Source organism: Babylonia areolata, chromosome 25 (assembly GCF_041734735.1).
Source record: "Babylonia areolata isolate BAREFJ2019XMU chromosome 25, ASM4173473v1, whole genome shotgun sequence".
In the NCBI taxonomy this organism is placed as follows: domain Eukaryota; kingdom Metazoa; phylum Mollusca; class Gastropoda; order Neogastropoda; family Buccinidae; genus Babylonia; species Babylonia areolata.
Window position 1 is genome coordinate 17310005 of NC_134900.1, and position 26121 is coordinate 17336125.

A 26121-nucleotide genomic window follows, 5' to 3' on the forward strand; every position below is an offset into this window, starting at 1 on the left:
TAAGATAATGAAGTAGAATCAACAGTTATAAGAGTAAAAACTGATACCCATGTTACACAGCATTAAGAAAACCGTGTTGATTCATGCTCTCTCTCCCTCTCTCTCTCTCAAGGAAACTGACATCCAACACAAAAAAAAAATATTGCTGACTCTTCTCTATACACACATGCTTGTGTGCACTCACACACACACACACACATGAACACACACACAGCCTCTCTCACTCACCTACCAAACCTCCAGCACACACGCATGCATGCACGCACACTCGTGCACACACACACTCCGTCACCTTTTTATGACATGGACAAACTTCTTGCTTTTTAAATTGACACAGTAACAGCACAAATTAAAGAGATCCAAATCAAATCCTCCATCAACAAAACGGTTATGTGGGATTTTGAGCGACATGCCACAAGCTTTTACTTGAATAACCACATCATGCAAGCTACTCACTCTTTGCTGTATGAAAAATTCAAAACCAAAAAAAAAAAGGAACAAAAACAAAATTATATTTAGCATAATGTACAACGAAGTTACATCTTCACATCTGACAATGACACCATTACCTTTCCTGATTTAGAATGGTGCATGAAAAGCAAACAAATACAAAATTTAAAGACAACGAATGGAATTCAGTACTTGTTCTTTGCAAACAAACATTAAGTTGAATCAATCATCTATAATGAAGTTCATCTGTGACAGTACAATCATTCTACTATATAAAACAATATGTGGAACTTTCCCTCATCTGGACTAAAAATACATGCTTTAATTCTACTATTCTTGTCTGCCCTGGTTATTGATAGTCATAATCACCCCCTCACTGTTGTCAAAGGACTCTTTTATCTCTAAAACACAAACCACCATGGAAGACAGACCTCTCTGTGTATAGATACAATGGTTAGCCATGAGAGCAAGGGGCTGAGAGAAATACGCTGTTCGAAAAGGTCATTTTCTTTCTCTTTGACTCAGTCAGTCTGATTTTTTCCACTTGTTTAAACTTGATTTTTTCCACTTGTTTATTGAAGTTTAAACTGAACAAAAAAACAAAAAAAAAAAAGTGGGGTAGAAAGATGGGAATCCGCAACAAGGGCAGATGAATATAAAACACTAAGAACTGTCCAGTTGTATCAACAACTTCCTCCGTAATTACTGTTTTTGACCACCAAAAATGTTCATTACAAACTTGCATTACCAGTGACACAAATTGTCTAAAACTCGGCTATTGTTGTTTGGTGTTTGTGTTCTGGAAAACAACCATCACTGTCATAGCGGTTGTCATGGCAATGCATCCAACCACTGATCACAAAATTGCTGCAAAATTTATCACTTGTAGGCAGCTGATGTATGGGTATTGACTACCCAATGCACAGACATTTTATCTGAAGGGATTTTTGGTTGAAGAAGGAAAATCTCATCAAATTTCATTATCTACTGTGTTTAGTCTTGGAGATTGAGCCCTTTGAACACAACTGGGTTGATAATGACCATCTTTATCAAGGGTAAATTATACACAACAAACAAAGGCTGATAAAATTTCTAAATCATGCAATAATACAATAGCTTATCATGATATTCATTCACATGTCATGTAGTTTCACTCCACATGCAGAATATATAAAATACACAAAACACTAAAACGTCGATTTAAGTTACTGAGTTTGGAGGTCAAGTATTTGCTGCTGAAAGTCTAAAAAAAACAACAAAAAAAACAAACAAAAAAACATGCTACTAATATTTTGATGCTTTAAATTATTTTTGGAATTTTCATATTCTTAAAAATCACAACTGGCAGCTTCCACTGTTAAAAAAGTTAAAATGAACAACTGGCATAAATGTGATTACATATCTAAAAAAATATTAAAATATCAGTCATCTGCTTCTGATGAACACTTTACATACTTACTGAATCACTCATTAACAGATTTAAAGCTGAGCAAATGAAATGAATATAATTACAAATATCTAAAAGATAATAACATTCAGTCATCCCATTTCTGGCAAAGATTTTACAAACTGATTACATTATCCATCAAGCTATCACATTTGAACACCCATCAAACTCGACTACACAGTCACTCAAAGCTCAAATCATTCTGTCATACCATTGACAAGCATACTCTAAACCACCCGGAAACTCATACAACTCCACACCTACTGCATGCTTAGGGCACTAATAATCAGATACTTCACTAGGTAACATGGGCAAGGATAAGGGGTGGAAGTACTTGAAGCCCTGGTCACTTCAAGGAAAACAACTATGCTTTCATAACTGCAGTAAAGTGTACACTATGAATGCAACTCACCTACAACCCACACATAACAACCCACGGTGCCACACACCCTGCCACCCCCCTATCAATTCCACCCACTGGCACCCACTGCCCAAAGTTATTCCCCTTGGACTGGACCAAGACATTGGATTTATTGTGCCAAGATACAATTCAGACTGTAGCTCATTTGCCAAGGTCTCTGAACACAACCAGAACAAGGCCATGTTACATCAGAGCAGTAGAAGACTCTGGCAATTTCTTTGTTTTGTTTACTAAAGGTAACTGCCCACAAAAATTACACTGCAAAATTACACAAAACAACATCTTGATCAGGTGATAAAATCAATCATCCTGGAAAACTGAACTATTCTTTAAATGAAGCAAATAATTGATCAGTGTTTTTTTTAACAATCTTGATCCATCCATTTCTTGCATGGATTCTTTTCATGAGTTAGAAATCAACCTGTCTCGAGGCTATGCCCCCATCCCCTCCCCATCCCTTGAGGAAGGTAACTTGTAAGTTGTTCAATACAGAACAGATTTCCCATTATCTTGTACAAGTACAACCCTCAAACTACCCCGCAAATTACCATTCAAACTTCCTCCAAGTCAAATGTCTACTCAGCAAATCTACATCCAAGCCAGAAACAAGACGCAAAATATGCACTCAAAGAAAAGAGAAACTAAAAAGACTGGCAATCATTTTTTTTCTTAAAACAACAAAAAAAACAAGAAGAAAGAATTAAAATTAAAAAAAAACAGTGACTTACGAGCTGAGACCTGAACAGTGAAGGGGCTCTTGGGGATCTGGTTGCCGGCGAACAAGACGGTAACTGTGTGGGTGCCAGATACGATGGCGGTGTATTCCACAAGGTAGGTTCCCTCTTTGCCCACAACGGGCTGGATGGAGGGGCGCACCGTGTCCTTGCGGCCTTGGGGATCCAGGATCACTACATCCACCTGGCCCTTGCCAGCACCTGCAGGGAGGGAACAGGGAGGTTTCAATTTCACTTTCACTTTCTCAAGGAGGCGTCACTGTGTTTGGACAAATCCATGTACGCTACACCACATCTTCTATGCAGATGCCTGTGAGCAGCGTAACTCAACGCGTGTCGTCGAGTGCATGCTTATACATTTGTGTACCTATCAGAGTGGATTTCTTTTGCAGAGGACGACACTTACATTGCCATGGATTCTTTTTCAATGCATCAAATGTGTGTTGCATGCAGGACCTCAGTTTATCATCTCACTCGAATGACTAGATGCTCTGTTTGATTTTCCAGCTGAACTTTGGAGGGAGAAAAGGCAAGATTGGAAATTGAACCCAGACCCTCACAGACACTGTATTGGCAGATAAATATCTTAACCATTCTGCCATTTTCCCCCTCAGCACCTGCAGGGAAGCAGGGAGACACTGATGCACTGTTGGCAAGCCACAGGGTGTGGTGCTGTGCTTGTCATGTCAGTGGTGCTGTTGCCACTCAACTCTTCAAAGTTTTTTCACAGTTCATTTGTGTAGCCTAGCACTGCTGCTACTGGAGGATGATTTTCATGATACTTCTGTATTTCCATGTGTAGTCTACTGCTATGCTAAATGATGCAAATGTTATTCTGATATTTCCACAAGTAGCTTAGTGCTGCTGCTAGTGCAAGGTGATGTTGATGTTACTTCTATACTTCCATGAGTAGCCTAGCGCTACTGCTATATGATGCTGATGTTACTCCTGACTCCAATGTTAAAACTGTGATGTATCTAACTATGCAAACATGTTAGTACTACCAGTGTAGTTTGTTGAATTAAAAACCAGTTAGAGCAACTACAATTCCATCCATCATACTGACCACTGCTGTGGATCTTCCTGTTGGTATTATACATTTCTCATGCTGTAGTGTCTTACTTCTGCAGATTATGATACAATACCGTTATCAATACTATGACAATACATACAACTACCAAAATAATCAGTCATTTTTATTATTAGAAAACCCACATGCACTATTCTGAGTCTAATCAACTGAATACAAAAAAAACAACAACTGCAAAACATATTTCAGTTCCTGTGCCCTTCATTTTGCCCCAAACAGAAAAAAAAACCAAGATTTGAAACAGAAAATGAAACAAGAACAAAATAAGCAAGACATCACAAGATACAGTTATCCCATATACATATCCTGAAATACAACGGATATAAATCTAAAATCTGAGCAAAAGTGAAGACAGCACAAGGTACAGTTATTCCACATACATACTAGAAAACATAACTGGGATCATTATAAAATTTGAGCAAAATTTTTGTTAATGATTACATGCACTAAAACCAACAAACATTGTATGAAAGGTAAGTATATTTCTAAATCTACTGTTTCTAGATTTATATTATAACTGGAAGATAGCACAGTAGTTGCTAAAGTATATTTTGTTACAAATATATTACAGTTTACTTTATGGCAGGAAGATAGTCAACATCAAACATAACATCAACAATTAGTAAATCTTTAACTCTAATGTTTCTAAATTTCGCATAAACTTTAGATTAATACTCAGTAGCAGACTATCAATTCTAACACTGCTGATAAATAAAATTAGTAAATGTTGGTAAACCATTACTTAATCATGAGCAGACCATCAAGTAGAAAATTTGAAATATTTTTTGTGAGGAAAGGTTTTTAAAATCAAGCAACATGTATGTGATATAAAGTCGATAAAAACAGCCTCATGCATGAAATAATGACGACAGCAAAAGAGCATGAGATGTGACCAAAGTTACATGGCAGAATATAACAAAAGAAGTTATGGCAAAAGAAGTATACTGAACATCCATGCATTTGGTCTTTTTTTTCTCTTTCTTTTTTTTTAATAGTTGTTAGTGATAATTTTCATGCAAATGAAGAATTACAAGATGATAAATTATCAATAAATACAAGGTAGTCTCCCCTTTCCCCCCATCTCATCGATACAAAGGAAGAGGAATAGTGGAAATGTAGACAAAGAAGGGCAGAGTATTTTGATATTTATACATCTGAGGCTTCCAGTTGGGTACATGCAGGGGGATCCCCACTGATTTCTCTCATACAGCCAAACAATCCCCTCATTACATTACTTTGATACTGTGGAACCCTCGTTTTTCAATTTCAGAGGGTAGGAACATGAAAGTGATTACCAATGTTTCATCTTTTGATGCCATCCTTTCGACAAATGCTGCATACATGGCTGCATGCAATGTTTAAGCTGCCTGCTGATGAGAAACACAGCATGCCAACTGCTCAGTGTTGTACTGATGCGACCTTCTCAGATACTTCATCTAACTGTACTACTGTATGCGAGTTATGGTCTGTATGCTGTGAATGAACATTATAGCACTGCATGGGGATATGTTTATGTATGTCAGCGACACTCTCAAACATATTATTTTCTACGAAGACCCTGAATGAGGTCTGACAATAATAGAAGCAAGTCTAAAAACTTTCTTACTGGATGCAGAGATAATGATATGTTTCAGATCCCCTGGGTTTTCTGCTTCACAGGACTGCAGTCTCCAAATCCTGTTTGTGTGTGTGTGCATGTGTGTGTGTGTGCGGGTGTACAGACACACACATGTCAAACTGCTACAGATCCATCAGTTAACACTTAACAGCTGACAGAAAAAAGCTCAACACCTTTCAGGCATTTGTTCTTTAGAAAATATATCTTTGCCTCATTCGAAGCACATATAACAAACTCCAGCCAGAGTTTAGATACACAAAGCAGAGTATTTCTTAAAATAAAAGAAACATTTAAAATAGCACAAGACATAGTTTAAGGGTAAACTTCTACATGCATTGATCTGTAAGAGTGACGTACGTAACAGTTTGGAGAGAACTGCTGAAAGAGATTATTGAACATGTGTTATGACATTCATTTGTTCAAGCTTTGTTGAAAAATCTGGAGAAGTTAGGCTGCAAATCTTCATCAAATGGACAATTCATTTGTCAAAGAGGCTGAGGTGAGGGCAGGAAGGAAACATAGAAATACCCAAGATACAGTAAAGAATCCTTACCATAAATCTTAATGGCGCCTGAGTGGAAAACAACATTAATTCACTAAGATTAAGACACAATCAATCAAACTAAAAATAAAAATAAAAAAAGCACCACAACAGTCATGCACACAAAATAATAAAAGGATGAAACTAAGGAACATTTATAAAATGTGTTGATCTATAAAATCAAGTGGTTCAGCACCTCACAAAACCTTCAAAGCACACATTAACTTCAAAGCCAACAAAACAACAACAACAAAAAACATTGAATACAGACAGAAACTCTAATCAAGACCACAACAAACTCAAACACTCAAAGAAACTGAACAACAAACATGAAAACATCCATTATTTTTCTGCAATATTAATTAAAACACACAAAAAAAACATAAGATTTTCAACCCAACTGCTTTTCCATGCTATAAATAATTATGTATAAAAAAAAATGATAAAGATGAAAGCCACACAAATACAGATGACAATGTGTAAATGTTACACAGTGTTGTTCTCACTTCATCATTGTAATTGTCAGAAGACAACAGTTCACCATTCACCTTCATTCCAGTCTGAAGGCAATACAAATTCTAGTTTGACGACAGTGCCATTCAAAAACTCCTTGTAACTTTGGGAATGCAAAGACAGTCTGTTCTTCACAGAGCCTTCATTAATTTTCCTCAATTTTGACCTTTCAAATTAATTTCATTTTTCTTTCATTTCAAAAAGAGACTGCCCTAAAGCATTTGTGTAGCATATACAACTCTGATGTCCAGATTTGTTATGGCGGCACACGCTTGGTTACCTTACATTAAATCAGTGGTCCCAGAAATGTATGTGTGTGTGCATGCATTCATGCTTGTTTGCATGTGAATGTGTGCATGTGTTTTGTGAGCATAAATATACTCTCCAAAATGCATGCAGTGCATGTATGTACTTTAGCTGTAAATAATTTTGTTTAAAATAATATTCGTTTTGATTATCTCAGCTCAAAGCGAAGATTGACGAAAACTTCACAGCAAACAAACATAAAAATACAAACAAACAAAAAACACACATTAACTTCCATTAAGACAACAGAGGGTGTCTGCATTTATTGACTTCCATGATAATAAAGAAGTATACAGTTTACAAGATAAAAGAAAAAAAACCTTTTGAATTTTATTAGAATAATAGAGAGTGTTTGCGCTTATTGATTTCCGCTATAAGAAAGAAGTTTACAGTTTAAAAGCAACAAACAAGCCCCATATCATCTGTGATACTGAGTTTCTTTCTGTTTGTTTTTTTGTTTGTTTGTTTGTTTTTGTTTTTTGCAATTCTTTTTGTTTGGTTTTCTATTGTCCCTGAAGTGTGTGTCTGTTCTTCATATAATGCAATAACTGAATAAAACATATCATTCAATAACAAAAGTATAAAATAAGAATTAAAAAAACAAGTCCCACCTTTAGTGTAGACCTCAAAGTAGGTCTTCTTGGTGGCTACGACCCCGGTCTTCTCAATACCAGGTCCTTTGGCCGTGACCTTGGAGGCATCTCCAGCAGCTCCTTCCACGTTGACAGTGAAGGGGCTCTTGGGAACCTCCTTCGCCGCAAACTTGACGATCACCTGTTCAACATTTGAGGGTGTTGGGAGTTAGCTGGGGTATTGTTCGTACACAGGTAGTGTTTCATGAACACATGATAACACACTCCTCTAGCGTATCTATGTGTTTCATTATCATCATCTAGAAGTGAATTGTCAGATACCCCCCCAAACCCACATCCTCTTGAAAATAGTCTTTTCATGACTTGTTTTCGTGTTGTTGTTCTGCAGGCTGGGGAAGAGAGGAAAACACAGCATGTGTGTGTGTGTGTGTGTGTGCGCGCGCGCGCGCGCGCGCACATGCGCAGACATGTGGGTGTTCATGCGTGTGTGTTCAATTGTTGTTAAATACTCTATTTCAATATCCATTCTTCTTCAATTTGAAAAGCCAGGCATTTTGACCTGCAGGGCAAATGTGCATTTATCATTATCATTATTTTAGAAAGAGAAGTATGAAAGACAGAAACACTACGGAGAAAGAGAGACAGACAGACATACACAGGCAGAGAGACAAAAAGACCGAGATAGAGAGCAGAAAATGTTTAGTCCAATGGTAAAAGTGATTTCTCTACACCATAACAAACAATCCACTGCTTCACATAACATAAAAATATAACTGGAAACTAAATTCTATTAACAAAGAAAACATACATGAATTAACATCAACATCCACAATTACCACAAGCAGAACATATGGTGCAAATACAGTGACACAGAAATCTACAACACATACCCTGTACTGTCCTTCCATGGTGGGCACATAGACGCAGGAGTAGGTCTGGTTCTTGTCATTGTTGAACACCACCTCACACTGAAACAGACAAATCCAGGTCATCATACTGGTAAGTTCAGTGCTAATGAAGCATATGTTTTTCATTGTTGTTGTTGTTTTTGGTTTTTTTTATATCAAATGATATTGCATTGCATTGCATTGCATTACTTTTTATCACATCAGATTTCTCTGTGTTGCTCTTCCTGGAGAGAGCACATTGCCACAGTACACCACCACCCATTCGTTTTTTGGGTTTTTTTTGTCTCCAAGTGTATTTGTTTTATTTTCTAAGTAGATTTCTCTGCATAATTTTGTCAAAGACAACCATTTTGGTGCCATGTGTTCTTCTTTATATGTTTGCTGTAAATGGGTCTTCAGTTTATCACCTCATCTGAAAGACTAGCACCCAAACCACCACTCAAGGTCTAGTGGAAGGGGGCGGGGAGGGGGAATCCTGGTCCATATATGGGACTTGAACTCAAGGACACTCACCTCCTAGCTGGGTGCATTACCACCAGGTGACTACTCCATATATTGTTCTCAATGGTCACAACACCTGACAATATTCAGTTTTCTACAATATTCATCTCAGCACAAACAGAAACATGAATGCATGAGTGCATGCACACACACACACACACACACACACACACACACACACACACACACACAGACTGACAGAGGCAATGTACTAACACACACATACACTCACAGACACAGAGGCAATGTATTCAGATTAAGCATCATTTAAGGAAGTTGAAGGAGGGCTGTTGGGGACTGCAGAAAGAGGGAAAGGTAGAGGCAGAAGAACAATCTATAATATCTTAGAGAAACAAGGAACCATCACAGCCAAATGCAATAACTCCTCCTTGGCACCTTTAGGGTTAAGGTGTCAGGTTGGGGTATGCAGAAGAAAAGACAGATAGAGGCAAAAACCAACAACAAACCTAATCTTTTATGCCAGAAAGAAAAAAAAGGAACTGTAGGGAACAACAACAACAACAAAAATGCCATAAAGAAACAACAACAAAAAAACAATCCATTCCAAAGCCTATACCTTTTCCTTGGCGCCCTTAGGGTTCAGGATGGTCACCTCCACCGTTCCCTTGCCCGCAGAGAAGGTCTCCACAGTGAAGCGGGCCGGGGCCCCCACCTGGTTGCCCTTGGGCTCCAGGCCAGGTCCATAGGCCCGAACCCGAGCCGCGTTGATCTTGGGGCGGACGGGGGCGCCGGGCTTCAGCTTGGCGTTGGGGAACTGGGACAGGTAGGTCATCATGGACAGGTCGTCCACCTTGGGGTTGGTCATCTCGTCTGGCTTGATCAGCTGGCAAGGGAAGAAGAGAATGGTTTTTGAGTTGTTGTGTTGGAGTAGAAAAAAAAGGGCGAGAGGTGTGGGAGGGTGCGGGGGTGGGGGGGGGGGAACATGCATGTGTAGCTGTGTGCACACACACAAACATTCATTTACATACCGTACCATATGTATGCATGTAAACACCTGGGCATGTATCTACAAAATAATGAAGAAAAACAAGAAATACAAGCGTGCATGCATTCAAACACAAACAAACGCAGGCAACTGAGTACATATAATGATATATATATACAAAACAACATTTCTTGCATGATCCTTACTTGCTGGACTGTTGCAAACTTTTGGACAAATTATCATTGTGTCTTCTTCAAGCTGATCTTGTTGAATGTCCACAAACACAAGGCACACCTTTTACCTTGTGTCAAGTGGTGTGCTTGTAAGTATAAAGCCGTGAGTCAATGATTGTTTATATTTGATTTTCCTGATTAAGAAATGGACCCTGGCACAACTTCTAACAGGAAGGACATACATATAAGTGAACATTTTTGAGATATGTGTTTTTGTGGTTTTGTGTTCATGTGACTTTGCGTGACAGATCTGTGGGCATATACATGTACAAGGTACTTGAGTGTATATGGGCACCACTGTGTGTGGCGGGCATGGGAGGCGGAAGGGGGTAAAGGTTATGTGTATGTGTATAGATGCATTTGCGCGCAAGTGTGTGTGTGTGTGTGTGTGTGTGTGTAAGTGTGAGAGAGTAAGAAAGACGACAGATGCATTTTCCCCTCTCATTTAGACAAAGCACTTTAGGCCAGAGTAAGTCACTGGAGACAGCAGTGTCAGTGTGTCTTCTGTTCTATCAGATGGTAAACAAAACCTAGCCTGCATGTATAAATCAACATAACATGAACCCCAACAAGTTAGATGCTCCTTCAATGGTAGAGCTTCTCCCTCCTGATCAGTCTATCTGAAACGACACTGGACCTAAAGCAATCCCAAATGACTATTAACTAACACTACACACAAAGATAACCATCTGACAGTTGCCAGTTCCAGTCCTAAAACAAGCAGCACCCTTGTTCTATCTATGAAAGAAAACCTGTTGTGGAATAAGAGATGGTGGGGTTAAAGGTTCCCTTCTTCAGAATCAGCTGCTCACTATATCACTGCTTGCTTGTTGGGACAGATGTCTGCACAGTCATCAGATTCCGGAATCTCTGGTAAGGCCAAGCAGCCTTTCAGTTTATGCATCTTTCACTTCCAAAATGTTGGGTGAATGATCTCATCCATCCCTTTCAACTGGAAGATTCTCTCACTGTTACAGTCAACATTACTGTTTGAGAAAACTGTGTGCTATATGTCAATAATGCCTTGGTGAACAATATAGACTGTGGTTTTGAAACCGAAGACTGACATGCTGACAGATACAGAGTTTAATTTGAGATGATCTTTCCTTTTATACACTCCACTCTTTTATGTATATGCAGGTATTTCAGCAAATTATACATTTAAATTGCCTAACAATTTAGAAAGATGAAGGTTAAAAAAAAACAAAAAAAACTTTACACATTTCACAATCAGAACAACAGATAAGAATTTGGTGCATGACTTTTGGTGCAAGACTTTTCCCCAGTAAAAACTGTGCCAGTATAATACAGTTTAATTTCTGAAACTATGTACACGATAAATGCGATATTTCAAAAGAGTATGCATGAATCTATTTTTTCACTGTAAAATGGGGAAGAAGAGAAAATGTGTATGCATGAATCTAATGATAATTTTTCATTAAGGAAACTGGGAAGAAGGACAGAGTGCACAAACAGGTTGACCTAAAAAAGGGTAAGGAACAATTAAGGTGATGATGATAAAGTGCCAGAGACAAGGAAGACAAGAAAAACAGACAGCTCTGTGTAAAACAAAACACCAAAAATGATCAACAGCATCAGCACTGGTGTAGAAGGTTCTAGTAATTCCTGCGGTAGAATGTTCTAACTCTTCCCAACTCCTGCATGTACACACAAATAAAAAATGCTTATGGAAGCATTCCTGTACAAGACAGCTATCTGCTGTTTTGTTCCCCCTTCCCAATCCTCTTCCCCTCACCCCTCTACCTGGTCCATAGAGTTTCATAGAGCTACCAACAAAGCACAGCGATACATTTTTGGGAGCTTGTCTTACCCAGTGCCACCGACAAGCAAGCGATGCAGATCTACTTGCCAGATTGCATTACAGGTACACTGTTGCCACAAACTGTTGCCAAGAGCTGAACCACAGGGGGTGGGGAGTAAGGAGGTGGGGGTGAGGAAGGGGAGATAATAAAAGTACTCATTGACATGTCATAGTCTCCTTGAAATCATGACTGTATATTCTAGAAAGAAAAAAAAATATGAGGCTGAACAAGTTTGTTTTCTTTTCAAAACACCCTATCACAGCTCCAGGTAACTTCAGCAAGAATCTTAACAGGTGTGGTTTGCACCTGTCAAAAGTGAATGCTCAGCGGGAATGAAAATTATTTTTTATCTGCAGTGCTATATTTGCCTACATTACAACCACAGGGGTACATGCAAAAAAAACAACAACAGCAAAACATCCCAGCACAAGTGTTAGAGACAGAAACAGGACAGACAAGAGGGAGAGAGAGATAGGGAGAGAAGAGAGACATTGAGATAAACAAATGAGCACCCTTGACAGACATTTTCACAAAGCTAAATAGGAGGGGAAGAAAGACAACAGAGAGAAAATGTGTGAGTATATGAATATGTGTATGTGTGTGTGGTGGTGGGTTGTGTGTGTGTGAGTGTGTGTATGCATGTGTGCGTGTATGTGTGGGTTTCTGTGTGTGCCTGTTTGTGTGTACACAGGTGCATATCCTGCATACTGCCATTACAAAAATAGGTTTTTCAAATGTGAATAGTATGCATAAGTTCACATCTTGTATACATATTGATATCTTCACAACCATGCATACTACACACCCACACAGTGATACACACAAACACACATAAAGACAAGTCACTCACTCACTCTCTCCTTTCTCTCTAACTCTTTCCTTCTCTCCTCCCCTCCCCATTGCTGACTGTGCCCTTTACCTGAGGAACACCAAGGTATTTTTCAGCAGCATCCATAGCCTCCTTGGCATTATCCTTGGCTTTTTTGGGGTCCCAGTCCTCCCAGTCAGGGCAGAGACCTGAACACACACACACACACACATACACAGTACACTACACTTCACTACACTACAGTACAGTACAATATAGTACAGTACAGTATAGTACAGTGCACTGCAACACATGGCTTCACAAATCCAATTACCCCCCAGAAAATAATAATAAAGACAAAGAAAATATGTGTAGGTGATCAAGCATGATTTTTCTATAAGCATAAACAAATGGTAAATGGTAAATCATCCAAAAGAGTGTGGGGGTGGGGGTGTAAATGTGTGTTTGTGTGTATATGTGAATGAATGTGTATTTGATCGTATGTGGGTGGGTGTATGTGATTGTGGGTGTGGATTTATTGTTGTCCAGTGATCCACTAGTGTGGTTACTGAAAACCACAAAAACTGTTTATGGAAGACAAAGTCCTAGTTTGGTCCTTTTCTAGTACAGACTTTAACACATGTTAAGGCAATACACAAGTGCAGGATCTTTTGAAGGAAACTGCCTAAAATAAATGATTATAATTTTTCTTTTCCGTATTTTCATCATTACCTAGTTCATTAACTCAATGACGTAGCAATGTCACGGATGTTACATATGCATTAACAAAAAAGGTGGTAACTCTCCTTACTGACTTGTTTGTTACTTTCTATTTTGAGGAGTTATATTGTTGACCATTCTGTATCCTTAACAAGGATGTGAATTTGCTTGATTTTTGTTTAAAGTCTGATGAAAAGTTGGGTAAAAAATAAAACATTTACAAAATAAAAGTAATTCTGATTTCTGCACTATGTGCCATATGATATATGTAAGTAGTCCTTAGCTTTAGCTGAAACACCCCCTCAAGAAAATGACTACCCCCTTTTCTTTTTTTCTCTATAGTTTTCACCTATAGGGCTTCATCAGGAGAGTATATATATGTATCTCAGAATGTCATAAACCTCTTGGAAGAACTGAACAAACTTACCAGGTCCGATGGCATCAACCAGAGCGCCGATAGCCCGACCATCGTTCCAGTCGGTGGTGAAGTTCTTGACGGGCAGATCTGGCAGCTTGCTGTTGATCCAGTTGAGCAGACGCTGCTTGGGTGTGGGGGCACCCTCGGAGGGTGTGGGCTCCTCTCCTTCCCACATTGGCATGGAGATGGAGTAGTGCAGAATGAGGGTCCATATCAAGCCAAGGATCAGCTTCAGCTTCTTGTCCACAATATCTGTGCTGTCTGCAACAAGTCAAGTGCAATGTTCTGCTGTTAAATCCATGTATTTTGCTTTCCTTTTAGTTACACTCTGTGTGAATCCAGTATTTGAATTTGTGAACAACTTAAAATACATGAATGTTTTCACTCTGAATGAAAATAAAAGCTGCTTCTAAACAGTGTAGGCTATCATCACGGCTATATGCTTGAGAAAGAGGGAGGGTAGAAATCTCAGAATAGATTTCAATCCTTGCTGTGGGAATTTGGTCCAGTCCATCGATTTTTTTTTTCTTTTTTTTTCCAGTTTAATACTGATAATAGTCAAATGATTCATTTGTGAATACTATATAGTGTGGCGACACTTTTTCTGTCAGGCTTCTTGTCAAAAGATAAGATCTAGTTTATTGATTCATGCACGAGTACTGGTATTATTTAGGTCTCGGGCGATTTATTGTACTGGATATAGTACATGCGATCTTAGTCGGTTGCTGCGATAGGCACCAATTTGCTTAGCCAGCGATAAGATTTTTTTTCTAATCCTACGCTAATTCCATAGACTTAGGAAAATTCTTAACGGAAAGCAAACCAACTGCGCTGTTTGATGAACTCAAGTAATTAAAGTACTTTGCGGAGCAACATAATGATAATGCTACCAAAGGGGTACTCAGGTAATTAAAGTACTTTGCGGGGCAACATAATGATAATGCTACCAAAGGGGTACTCAGGTAATTAAAGTACTTTGCGGGGCAACATAATGATAATGCTACCAAAGGGGTACTCAGGTAATTAAAGTACTTTGCGGGGCAACATAATGATAATGCTACCAAAGGGGATTGACTGACAATTGATGCAGCATCTTCTCTGTTTAATCTCCGAAACCCTCCCGTCGTGCCAACAAAATATCCTCCGCCTCTCGGCCACCTTATTCGGCGCTCAATTACTGTGAATCGTGTGATAACTGAATTAAATATAAATATATATCTATATTGGCAAGAGATCTACACGACTGACGTCACTGATTCTGTCGTCTGTGTGCATGCTGGGTATTTCTGTGAACAGTCAGTTTCTGAAACTGATGTTCATTCAAACACTGGTTTCAATATTTTCGTAGATCTGATCTCACGTTTCACACACCTTGTGGATTGAAGCTGAAACACACTGAACAATTAGGTTACCTTGCGCAGCTCTGTTTTTAGTTTACAGCTGATTTTTGTCAGCCCTGTGCCGCAATCAGCCGATCTGCTTTAGGTTATTGAATTGTGTCTTAAAACAGAAAACAAACCGAAGTTATAGAGATGATGTCCATCGTGCATGTGTTCGTCAGTTTCAGTGGACAGTTGGCCACTCTTTTTGGCCTGAACTGATGAGGTTTTATGACAGAACTGAACGGAAAATTCATAAAGCCATAGACTGGGAGTTCTGCTTTCATATCTTTTGATTTAAAAGAAACGAATACCGGGTGCGATTACTACTCTCGCGTTGTGTCCCGAGTTCTATCCCAGGTGGCGGTGCATCTGGTGCTATGGGTGAAAGGTGTGGCCGGGGGTTTTCCAGGTCAGTCTCAAACACTGAAGAGAGATAGGACACATACAGAAAAGGAAGAGAGGATGAAGCCGGATCAGTCGGGGGGGCAGACACGGACCGGCATAAACACTGACACTCCGAGATGAGACAGATAAAGGCAGAAAGCCGGAGAAGACAGAGAGGGAAGGGGAGAGAGGGAGGGGGGGGGGGGGGGTAGAAGGAGGGACAGAGAGGGAGACAGACAGACAGACGGAGGGAGGGATGGGGGTAGATAAAGAGAAAGATTAAAGACATTGAAGAGCAAGAAGAAAAACAACAACTGAAGCACAAAAATAAGAAAAAACAAATAAAACCAAACGTTGCGCAGACACTAGCACGGCAAAACCAGCACCTCAATTGCCAAACCCGTGTACTCCCCATTTCCCCCTTGTCCCCTCATCCCCCTCCACACAGAGAGAGAGAGAGAGAGAGAGAGAGAGAGCAGCCCTGGCTGTACAGTGTACACGTCGTTTTCTGCTCACTCAACAACAGAGATCGAGAGCAAACCTCATAAAGCCGCATCCCCTGTACGTGCTACCACCACCACTTATACCAGCTTCACCCGCTTCACCCCCTTTCCCAATCCCCCAACACCCACCCACACATACCACTCACTCTCCTCCCTACCAACCAACCCCTCTTCTTTCTACCCCTCCCCCATCCTTCCCCTCAGAGTTGGCACAGGTAAACACACAGGTAAGGAGAGAGCGCTGTACGTCAGTGCACGACTGAGGAAAAGGGAAGCGAAGAGGAATGGAAGAGCCGACACAGTCACAGCACGTGCGTACACCGTTAAGAGAGAGAGAGAAAGAGAGTGGGAGCGACAGAGAGAGAGAGAGAGTGAGAGAGGGGGGGGGGGTGCCTGGAAGTCTGCAAGGTTCAGTAAGTTCCAGGTGAGGTTTGTGAGTCTGTGGATATGGGGCGGCGGGGGTGGGGGTAGCTGCCGGGTTTGGGGCAGAAAAATGTTGTTTTGTTTTGTTTTTATTTTGGTGTGTGTGTGTGTGTAAGAGAGAGAGAGAGAGCGTGTGCGTGCGTTTTGTGGTCTTGAGGCGTGTCACCTCAGTCCGACCTTTACGTTTCACTCTGTTGACTTGTGTTTCGAAACAATTTATTTATTTATTTGTTTATTTAGCGCTAAACTTTCTTTCTTTCTTTTCTTCTTTCTTAATTTGTGTCATTTATTCATATTATATTTATGTAGGCATGTCTTTCCTTGTGCTCTGTTAAAGTGGTGCGACGAAATTCAAATGTAGCGGAAGACTTCCTGTCGGGCAAACTTCCATTACTGCAATCTTTGCTTCTCTCTTCGGCTTCCCCTATCCATACCCCCTCCCTCACACCCACAGGACACACACACACACACACACACACACACACACACACACAAGCGCGCGCGTGTTGTCCCCTCTCTTTTCATCTCAGTCGCGCTGACGAAACCAAACCAACCCAAATAAAGAAATAAATAATGTCCGATGCTTTTATCGTCTACCGATCTCAGTCTCGGCTGTGCAGTTCCGACTGATTGTGTGTGTGTGTGTGTGTGTGTGTGTGTGTGTCGGTGTCGGTGTCTGTGTGTCTGTGGTTTGTGTGTGTGTGTGTGTTTGTGTGTGTGTGTGTGTGTGTGTGTGTGTGTATGTGTGTGTGTGTGTGTGTGTGTGTGTGTGTATGTGTGTGTGTGTGTGTGTGTGTATCTATGCTTGTGCGTGCGTACACGTGTGTTTCTGAATGTATGATTGTATAAATGTCAGCCTGTGTGTGTGTGTGTGTTTGTGTGTTTGTGTGTGTGTGTGTGTGTGTGTGTGTGTGTGTGTGTGTGTCTATGCTTGTGCGTGCGTACACGTGTGTTTCTGAATGTATTATTGTATAAATGTCAGCCTCTGTGTGTGTGTGTGTGTGTGTGTGTTTGTGTGTGTGTGTGTGTGTGTGTGTGTGTGTGTGTGTGTGTGTGTGTGTGTGTGTGTGTGTGTGTGTGTCTATGCTTGTGCGTGCGTACACGTGTGTTTCTGAATGTATGATTGTATAAATGTCAGCCTCTGTGTGTGTGTGTGTGTGTGTGTGTGTGTGTGTGTGTGTGTGTGCGTGCGTGCGTGGGCGGCATCCACACGCTTGTGTCAAGTTGATCTATCATCCAATACTCAACTATCAGCTGCTACTCCGGTGGGCCTCGCTGACACTGTAATTCTCCCTGATATAGTAGATAGGGTCGCCAAGACTATAAGCACTACATGATGAGTCAGAGAAAAGAAAAGGAAAAAAAATTGGAGGCCCACCTTCCCTCATGACCATGTAGATCAACTATTTTTACTGGCCTGCAGATTCTACTACGCGAAACAATCTTGCCCTTGCCATAGTAGCTAAAATATATACATTCAGGAAGAGCTGGGGGAAATAAGGGAGGCGTGTGGTTTGGGATGGGGTCTATCTCAACCATTATTTTGACATGGAACTGCAGTCATAGCTGCCTCTCTGCGAGGAGAGAGAGGGAGAGAGAGAGGGAGAGAGAAAGAGGGAGAGAGAAGAATCACACAGATATGGGTCAACTACCGTGTTTCAGATGTCACGGCTGGTCTGTCTCAGTCCCATGGCTGCAGATCTGTTCCTGAACTGAACTGAGTTTCTGGTGCACTGAGATAAGGATTTTGTTCCAGTTTTTCCTTACGCCGAGTGAGAGAGAAAGAGAGAGTAAGAGTGAGAGAGAGAGAGGTGAGGATAGAGAGAGGTGGGGGAAAGAGAGAGAGGGAGAGAGGTGGAGAGAGGGGAGTCGGAAATTGATGGGGAGGGGGGGGGGGAGAGGTGAAGTAAGGAGGCAGGCAATAAGGAGAGACAGAGACCAGAGAGATAAGAGGAGGGAACGGCGAAGAGACACATACCGAGAACGACCCCCCCCCCCTCCCCCCCCCCTCCCACCACCCGCCCAAACACTCCCAAACCCCCGCCCCTCCTCCAGTCCCCCACCCACTAATGAGAGAGAAAAACACAGAGAGAACCAGAGAAACGACCGGAGGAGAGAGGGGGAAGGGCGTCAGTAGAGAAAACAGAGCAAGGAAGTTGCGAAAAAGAAAAGACGGGAAATAAATAAAGGGTGTGCATGTGCATGTGCACGTGAGGTGAGTGAGAGGGGGTAGGGAAGAGAGAGGGAGGGAGGGAGGGAGGGAGGGAGTGACAAACAAAACACAGAGCTCTCGCAACGCCGGAAAACTTGGCACACAGCACAGAAATACACAGCAGCGGGCACACCTCCCCGTAAAAGCAATGTTTCCAGCGTTCATTTTTGTTCTTCCTCTTCCTCTCTCAACCACTGCCGATACATGCACATGCAGTTGTTTTTGTTGTTGTTGTTGTTTCCTATCTCACGTTGCATGCTGATCTGGCAGAAGACTCAAGACAGGCACTACGCAACTCAGCAACGAGATAATCGACATCACTGACTAATTCTGCTGTCGCTGGTTCAGCGTTTACACCTAAGCCGGGCAGCCAATGCATGTGGTGGCATGTGCTTTGAATCTGCGCAGTCAAAGGTTTTTTTTTCTTTCTATCAACACTTTTAATCGTCTTCCTTCTAAAACAGCTGAACACACAAAACTTGGCTATCTCAAACAAAAAAAAAAAAGACTAAAAGAAAAAAAAAAGCATGATTTGATGTAAATCTATCTATCTATCTATCTATCTATCTATCTGTCTGTCTGTCTATCTGTCTATCTACCTTTCTTTGTTTTTGTTTTTTTTCAGTCGTGTGATTTTGTGTTCTTTTCTTTTTTCCAATTTTGACTGAGGAATAGGCCGAACTTGAACTGACTGTACTCGCTAAAATGTATTTGCGTGCTTTCATTAGCTAGAAAATCTTCTTTTTTTTAAACTTTTTTTTTTTAATGAAGAAGAAAAACATTAACAACAAAACAACCGCAACAACAACAACATGAAGAAAAACAACAGAAATAATTTCAGTCTCACGTCAAACCAACCATTACTAAGCACAGGCAGAGGGAAGCGCAGCGAAACACATGCCGCCGCGGGGTCAATAGAACTATGAAAACCGTACAGATGACTGAACCGGAAGTGAATGCTCACGGTTAAACTGAGGTCCCATAACCTTTTACAGACATCGGGGCGGTGAATTCCACATCCACTGTTGTCTAAAGCAGTGAATAGGAAGGCGGTAAATTCCACATCCACTGTTGTCTAAAGCAGTGAATAGGAAGGCGGTGAATTCCACATCCACTGTTGTCTAAGGCAGTGAACAGGAAGGCGGTGAATTCCACATCCACTGTTGTCTAAAGCAGTGAACAGGAAGGCGGTGAATTCCACATCCACTGTTGTCTAAGGCAGTGAACAGGAAGGCGGTGAATTCCACATCCACTGTTGTCTAAGGCAGTGAACAGGAAGGCGATGAATTCCACATCCACTGTTGTCTAAGGCAGTGAACAGGAAGGCGGTGAATTCCACATCCACTGTTGTCTAAGGCAGTGAACAGGAAGGCGGTGAATTCCACATCCACTGTTGTCTAAGGCAGTGGACAGGAAGGCGGGGCCCAATGATCTTTTCCTTCCGCCGTTTTAACCCTTTCACCGCCAGTCAATTTAGGGCACAAAATTCCCTTGTGGTATAAACACAGAAAAGACAGTGGCTAAGACCAGCTGGGGATTCCCCCTGTGCTGTATAGAAAATATGGCCTATCCTACCACCGAACATTAAGAGCAGTCGGTTCATGGATAACAGACCAATGAATGATCACCTTTCAGTGACATGGGTCCTCTACCACGCCTGTGCATAAATGTGAGCTTGGCGGTGAAAGGGTTAACCATCCCCAGCCAGAGTCAGATAAGGCCTACCCATTCACAGCTGTGGGGGGGGGGGGGGGGGGTGAGGCAAATCGGAGCAAAGAGCCTTCCCCCTAAGGACACAACACCCCATGCTGAAAAAAAAACACACCCAAAAACAAGGCCTCGAACCCCGATCTCTGGTGAACACTGGGTCAGGAGTCCAACGGCCTAACCGATTCTGCGAGAAAGGAAAATAACGACAAAAAAAAAAAAAAGAAAAAAAAAAGAGAAAGAAGAAAATCAGGCCGACCAGTGGGAGGGGGAGGCGGGGGAGTGTGGGGCGGGAGGGAAGTGGGGTTGGTGGGGGGGGGGTGGGGGGGGGGGTGGATGGCGACAGGGCAAGATAGGGAGGCGGGGTACGGGTTGGGATCAGAGGCATGTATGTATAAACATACATATCTCAGTGGTTGGGATGGAGAGATTATGACGACAGAAAACAGGAAGTCCACTGGCGCGGCATTATTTCCAGAACTAGGCGGGGCGGGTAAATTCTCAATAAATTCTCTGCGTCCTGCGCCATGCCTTGTCGATCAGTGGTTATACATGCAGCCTGACGGGAGAAACACGTGAGGTGGAAAAAAACAACAACTTCGTACATCGCGTGACGCATATATCAGTCGCTCATTCCACCGACGCACCTGCTGATTCTTGCTCAGTGAATGTAGTTCCTGAGCCAAATATTTAGTTGGCTTGTCAGTTCCTGGTAAGTGGAGTCGAAGACGTATCCCCCCCCCCCCCTACCCCCCTACCCCCCACTCTCTCTCTCTCTCTCTAAAGTACCTTCATATCACTTCTTTGAAGACGCAAGGGGCTTTTGCTTTTGCCAATAAACAGCCGAGTTCAAATATCTCTAACTCCACTCATTTCCTCCCCCCCCTCTCCCTAACTCTCCCCCACCTCCATCCAAAGTAGCTCAATATTACTTCATCAAAGACGGAAGGGTCTATTGCTTTTTCACCAACAAACACCTGAATCCACCTTCCCCCCCACGCCCATCTCTCTCTCTATCACTCACTCACCTTCTCTCTCCCTTTTTTTCCTCCCACATCTCTCCCTTCTATCTCTCCATCTTTCCTCCCTTCTCTCTCTCTCTCTCCCTCTTTCTCCTTTTTCTCCCCCTCCTCCTCTCTCTTTCTCTTTCATTCTCTTTGTGAGACGGTTGGGCGTGGCAGAACGTCTTCATCTTCAGGAAAGATAGGGACTGGAACAGAAGGTGGAAGAAAGATGCACCCGGGGTGGGGGTAGGGTGGGGGTGGGAGGTTCGGGGTGGAGGTGGAGGTGGGTGTGGGAGGGGGAGGGGGAGGACACAGCAAAGTAAACATCGGCGTGAAACGTGTGCTCGGAGATCCACACAAACCGGGTGTGCCGCTTGTTTCTGCCAGAGGTCGCAGCAAATCTTATCCCAACAAACCGACTTCGCGCAAGTTGTGACCTAAGACTCTTAGCACTCACTATGTCAGAGACACTGAGATATGCGAAGAACTAACACACAGGCACAGAAGCAGACACTGACACACAGACACACACACACTAACACTAACACACACACACACACACACACACACACACACACATACACACACACACACACACACACACACACACACACACACACACACACTTTTTTAAGGCCAGTAATTTATTATTGTTGGGTGTGTTTTTTTCAGTCGCGATGGCCAAGTCATCACAAACTTTACCATTTCCAATCTGCACCTCCAGTCAACAGCTACACATAGCCCTGATGAAGAGTAATAGAAACTTGGAACATTTTGAAGGCGGTCTTTCACTTACAGATACAAAGATCCTCCGTTCACAAAGTTCGCTGTTTTCAGAAGATCTGAACAGTCACTTTACACTGTCTCACACATAAGCCGATTTTCCTTTCTTTTCTTTTTTCTTTTTTTCTCTTCCACCATTGCAAAGAAAGTTATATTCTTTTATAAATCGATGTAAGTGGTACCACATGCTTAATCTCTATCAAGATTCAAACAACTTGACAAGTCCGTGGAACCATTTCTGTTAACTAGTGAAGGCGGGTTTCGACTCGAGGAGCTTCCTTGACGAAACCCTCTTCTCACACAAGACGCAAAGACAGAAATAACTGAATACTCGCCTAAGTAGTCCTACCATACTCTAAAGTATCACACACACGATACTTTTGTTTTATTTCGTTTTGTTGGATTGTTGTTGTTCTGGGTCAAATTTCATTTTTGCTCACACATAAATCTGGATCAGTGTATCAACTGAATGTGGAAACGGTTTCTTTTTAAAGACAATGTGATTCATTTTGTTTTCTCACAGCCGAAAACTCAACATTAGAACTGCTTGTAAAACCGACATGATTAACTATCTTTTGGGGAGCTTTTTAAACTTGAAATTCAAAATCAATTAAATGAAAATCAATAAAAAGAAAGTGACTTTCGATATCTGAAAGGGTTGAAGTCGAAAATGGTATATTCTCTTCCAGAGTCAGTGAAAATTCGGAATGATAGCACTGAACAATGCATGTCTTGGTATACATGGTATGAAGATGTGTGTGTCTGTCTGTCTGCCCCCCCGCCCCCTCCCACCCCACTCCCCCCCCCTCTCTCTCAATTCTATTTATGGCAGCAGATAGATAGTGGAGACAGAGGAGGTGCATTGTGCAGAAACATGTCCACGATTTTCTAGCGCAATCTTTTCTTTCAGTCCAAATTTTCTTAAATGCAGTCCTCTGTTCTGGGCGAGAGATACGTGTTTAAAAATCTGTAAGCCTCTTAAATAAAGGACTTGTTTTTTTTCCCTGGGATCCTAAATCAGACAGGGAGAGAAAAGGAGAGAGACAGACAGACAGAGACACAGACAGACAGACAGACAGAGACAGAGAGACGGACAGATTCAGAGACAGGGGGACAGACAGAGGCAGAGAAGGAGAGAGAGAAAGAGAGAGACAGAGACGGACAGATAGAGAAGAGACGGAAAGAGACAGAGGTAGAGAGAGGCAAGAGACAGACAGACAGACAGGCAGAGAAAAGAGACAGAGAGACAGAGACAGAGAGTGACAAAAACACAGAGGAGACAGAGACACAGACAGATCGGAAGGCAGCACTGGCTGGCTCTACCGTTAAGTTGCTTGTTTATTGAAGGGGGCACAGAAAAGAAAGAACAACACAACATACGCGCGCGCGAAAAAAGAAAGACGAGTCTGTTATTTCCTCCACAGGTTCTGGAACCGAGAAACCTTAACATAAAGCGCTCATGGGTGCTAACAGCTCTACGACAGACTCTACCTCACAGACAAATTAACTGACGACCCCTTGACCCTGTACGTAAACATACATCTCGAAGAATGTTTCCTTTACTCAGAATCGAAAGTTCAGAACTTACTTGTATCATTTCAGTGGTTTCTCAACACCCTCCTGAGCAAAAGTGTAATAAATATATTTGAGGAAGATGTTGAGAAACCAGTGAAATAATACAAGTAAGTTCAATCTTTCGAAAAAAACCAAAAAAAAAACCGCCTTCCTTCACCGAGCCGTAGGGACACAGTGAATACATGAATTCACTGCCACGGTTCCGTAAAAGGCTGTGAACAGTTATTTTTTTATAACCTTGAACATTTATTTGTATACATCTCAGTGTAAAAGGCCGCATAGCCTCAACAGCAGCAGCAGAACCTGAATGATGAAGACATCCATCGTTCATCACTGATTCTGCCGGCCGCCATGATCTGCACCACCACGCCGCATGTCCTCGGCGGGGTGTATCTTTAGACCCTCTGAATGACCGTGACAGTGTGCATGTTATCACTCAGCTCCCTGCACCGTGCCTAGGATCCCCCCAAGTTTTTTTTTTTATCTTGGATCGTTAAAACCCCCGCTATCACTCAACTTCCGTGGTTTTCTCCAGGTTTTTAATCGGGGATCTTCCTTTAAATTACTCCCTGTTTATCACCCAAAGGCTGCTGACACCGTTCATGCGTGCTACGACGTCTGTTCAGCCTTCAGACGTGACGAAGAACGATTAGATTAGCACGGGCCATGATGACTTCAGCATTTAAATGAAAATGAAATAAAATAAGATAAAGCGAAATAGAATAAAATAAATAAATTATACATATATGTATATATATATTAAAGGCCAGTAGCCTTACAGGTCCAGAGGATTAGGATAAGCTCGGTTTGTGGGCGTTTGATTCATGTCATGGTCGGACAAGATGGAGACACAGACACACACAGACACACAGACACAGACACAGACAGACACACAGACAGACACACAGACACAGACACACACACACACACACACACAGAGAGAGAGAGAGAGAGAGAGAGAGAGAGAGAGAGAGAGAGAAGGGGGAAAAAAGCTGGGTAGGAAGAGCAGGAGCAAGTGGTTCCGGCAAAGTATTCCTGCTGCACGTGTGATGTTGCTCTGGCTTCAGTGCATGGAAGGTTGGAAGAAGGACGGTTTGGGGTGTGGTGTGTGGATGAGTTGGAGGGTGCGGGATCCTGGGGGTGGGGTGTGTGCAGAGTTGGATGAGGAGGTGTGGGGGGGCGGAGGGGGGAGGGAGCAACGTTATCTCCACTTTGGGGAAATGAGGGGTCGGAGAAGGGAGGTGTGTGTGCGTGTGTTTGGGGTGGGGGGTGGGGGTGGGTTCGGTGGGGACAGTGGGGGGAATGGGGGGGGGATGCCAGTGAGAGGGGGAGTGGGAGGAGGAGGAGGAGGGTGTTCGTTTCGACAGACGGTCCAAGGAACCGTTACCGTCCTGTAAATCCGTCAGACCGGCACACCGAAAGAGCTGATAATGTTGTAGCGTGTAAAGGTTTTGAAACCTGGAAGCTTCCTTCCCTGACTGATGGCTTTCATTCCTCCATAACCCACACACACACACACATACACACACACACACTATTTACCCACCCCCATCCCCCGCCTAAACCCACCGTTTGGCTCCGCCGGGCAATGCGCTGTGTACTCAAGTTACTTCATATTGATTTCTGAATTTCTGTATCTGGTTTTGTACCTATTTTTGCATTTATTTCTGTACTTTTTTGTGCATTTATCTATTTATTTATTTATTTATTTATTTATTCATTCATTTATTTATCTCGTGAGTAAAACTTTGTCCACTGCTGAGTTTTGGTTCTATGGTTGTTGTTGGGGTTTTTTGTTTTGTTTTGTTGGGGTTTTTTTTTTTGCTCGTTTTTTAACTATGGCCATCAGTTTTGGATTGTGCACTGAAGCAAAATTCTACAGGTCAGTGAGTGTGTTCGGTTTTTAACACTGAATCTTAGCATGTATGCAACCTCAAAGCTATCACTGTGTGCGCTTAAAAGTTGTTGTTGTTGTTTCAAGACATCATAACCCATTGAAAGAGACGAGAGAGAAAGAGAGACAGACAGACATAGACAGACAGACAGACAGGCACACACACACACACACACACACACAC

At 42.0% G+C, this 26121-nt stretch overlaps 1 protein-coding gene across 1 annotated transcript in view; it reads right to left on the bottom strand.

Annotated features, from left to right (window-relative positions):
- LOC143300069 (filamin-A-like) overlaps positions 1 to 26121 on the bottom strand; it is a 112009-nt gene that overhangs the window by 60734 nt on the left and 25154 nt on the right. The window contains 7 exon segments of the mRNA XM_076613628.1: positions 3047 to 3253; positions 6314 to 6331; positions 7732 to 7894; positions 8604 to 8681; positions 9700 to 9966; positions 13044 to 13141; positions 14080 to 14331. Of these exon segments, the coding sequence (XP_076469743.1) occupies positions 3047 to 3253; positions 6314 to 6331; positions 7732 to 7894; positions 8604 to 8681; positions 9700 to 9966; positions 13044 to 13141; positions 14080 to 14331 (1083 nt within the window).